At 34.7% G+C, this 2,500-nt stretch overlaps 1 protein-coding gene across 2 annotated transcripts in view; it reads left to right on the forward strand.

Annotated features, from left to right (window-relative positions):
- The window catches only part of zgc:110699 (uncharacterized protein LOC325371 homolog), an 18,534-nt gene that overhangs the window by 5,488 nt on the left and 10,546 nt on the right, over window positions 1–2,500 (forward strand). For both annotated transcript variants that reach the window (XR_009827532.1, XM_062061222.1), the window contains 3 exons: window positions 985–1,041; window positions 1,101–1,174; window positions 1,240–1,378. Coding sequence is in view for 1 of the 2 variants with exons in the window: in XM_062061222.1 (XP_061917206.1) it covers window positions 985–1,041; window positions 1,101–1,174; window positions 1,240–1,378 (270 nt within the window). In the remaining variant the exon portion in view is untranslated. The remainder of the gene's footprint in view (window positions 1–984; window positions 1,042–1,100; window positions 1,175–1,239; window positions 1,379–2,500) is intronic.

Raw genomic sequence — 2,500 nt, forward strand, 5'->3', positions numbered from 1 at the left:
GTGGCGCTCCCGTCGGGCGGTGCATTCTGCGGCGGAGGTGCTTGGCACCAGGAGGCGGGGTTATGAGGCGAGCCTCTCACAGTGCGTCTCCGCAGCAGTATTATGATCGCTCAGCACAAGAAATACGTTACACACATACAGTTGTTGACAAAATACACTGTACATTATATACCTCAGCTAACTAAACTATGGAAATGTATAATATAATTCATATAGCAATACGGTCTCACTGCACAGCAGCTCAGCAGTTAGCCGAGTCATTGTGCACAATCCATGTTGAGGCACAACGCAGTGACGTGCCTCAACTGGCTGCTGATCACCGCACCGTCTCTTCTCAGTATTTGAACGGCAAATGTGAAAATAAAAATAATCTAAAACTGGTGAAGTTAAATGGAAAATAACTTTAGTACAATCACTGGATACATATAACAATTAAATTTTTTTTTTTTTCTTTCCATGATGGCAGGTGAGGCCGTGCCTCCCCTGCCTTTAGTGACTGCACGCCACTGATACATATATATATTTACACATACATATATATATATATATATATATATATATATATATATATATATATATATATATATATATATACACAAAAAAATATATATGTATTTTTATTCTATGTATTTTCAAGAATTAATTTTTGGAGTTAAACTATTACAGTGTTATATTATTATTATTATTATTGATACAGTTGCTTTTATATTTTTTTATAAAACATAAAAAATTTTATATAAAAAATAACTTTAAACATTTTTATTACAAAATGTGAAAAAATATATATATATATTTTTACATTAAAAATAAAACAACTTTTTTTCCAATTAGATTTAATTAAACAGAGAAAATAAAAATAAAAGTAGAAAATAAAAAACACTTTTAAATGATTTCAGACACCGTGACTGTGGATTTGACATCAGTTTTCTGGGTTAAGAAAGTTTGTCTCTTGTCCCAGCTAAGAGGTTTGTCATTTTTATGCAGCCTTGTGCGTCCGCTTCATGACCAAGCGCTTCATTGGCGAGTACGACCACAAAAAAGGTAAGTCCAGGTAACCCCTGACACACGAGCTTCCCTCTCATTGCGTCTGCCATCGCTAGAGATGACCTACAGGTGCAGCAGGCTTGTGGACCAGGAAGCTGTTGACTTGGAGATCTTGGACTCAGCTCGTAAAGTATAACGCAATCTTCTGTTATCGATCCTCCTACGAGCTTGCAAACCTCAGTTTATGTGCCGCAGGAGAGCTGCGCGTCTTCACTGGAGGCCTCCATCCGCTGGGCAGATGGTTTCCTGCTGCTCTACTCCATCACGCACCGCCACAGCTTCCTGGAGGTCCAGCGTCTCAAGAGACTCATTGATCAAACCAAACAGAGTCTGGGTAAGAAAGGTGTTTACTTTCTGTGATGGCAGACGTCAGCCATTTTTGACAGTGTTAGGGACGGGGGATACGGCCTAAAATCTAAATCGCGATTTATATTGCAACCTCATGTGATAACAAATTATTTTACGATATATTATTTGGTATATAAATAATTATGGATGCATTTTAAAACAGGTTACAAAGACTCCTAATTTAGCTGCTGACGTTTACGTTAGCATTTTGCATACATTCTAGTTATATTATTTCATCAAAACTATTATTTATCTGCTTGCTAATCTACAAATGTTCTATCTACACATCTGTTAAAATGTAATGAACACTTATTCTTCTGTAGTTTGAATACTTGACATTAGTTTTGGGTAGGGATGTCCGATAATGGCTTTTTTGCCGATATTCCGATATTGTCCAACTCTTAATTACCAATACCGATGTCAACCGATACCGATATAAACCGATACCGATATAAACCGATACCGATATATACAGTCGTGGAATTAACACATTATTATGCCTAATTTGGACAACCAGGTATGGTGAAGATAAGGTCCTTTTTTAAAAAAATTATAAAATAAAATAAGATAAATAGATTAAAAACATTTTCTTGAATAAAAAAGAAAGTAAAACAGTATAAAAACAGTTACATAGAAACTAGTAATTAATGAAAATGAGTAAAATTAACTGTTAAAGGTTAGCACTACTAGTGGACCAGCAGCACGCACGATCATGTGTGCTTACGGACTGTATCCCTTGCAGACTGTATTGATATATATTGATATATAATGTAGGAACCAGAATATTAATAACAGAAAGAAACAACCCTTTTGTGTTAATGAGTGTGAATGAGGGAGGGAGTTTTTTTTGGGTTGGTGCACTAATTGTAAGTGTATCTTGTGTTTTTTATGTTGATTTAATAAAAATAAATAAATAAATTTAAAAAAAAATTAAGAAAACCGATAGCGATAATTTCCGATATTACATTTTAAAGCATTTATCGGACATCTCTAGTTTTGGGCGATACTACTAAGTTTTTAGTCTTTTTTTTCTAAAAATTTGTCTTTTTATCTTATATTTTGCCAGCTTTTTTTGCAGCGTGCTACTTGGTATCTTTACTGTCGATAT

Source organism: Entelurus aequoreus, linkage group LG01 (genome assembly GCF_033978785.1).
Source record: "Entelurus aequoreus isolate RoL-2023_Sb linkage group LG01, RoL_Eaeq_v1.1, whole genome shotgun sequence".
Classification (NCBI taxonomy): domain Eukaryota; kingdom Metazoa; phylum Chordata; class Actinopteri; order Syngnathiformes; family Syngnathidae; genus Entelurus; species Entelurus aequoreus.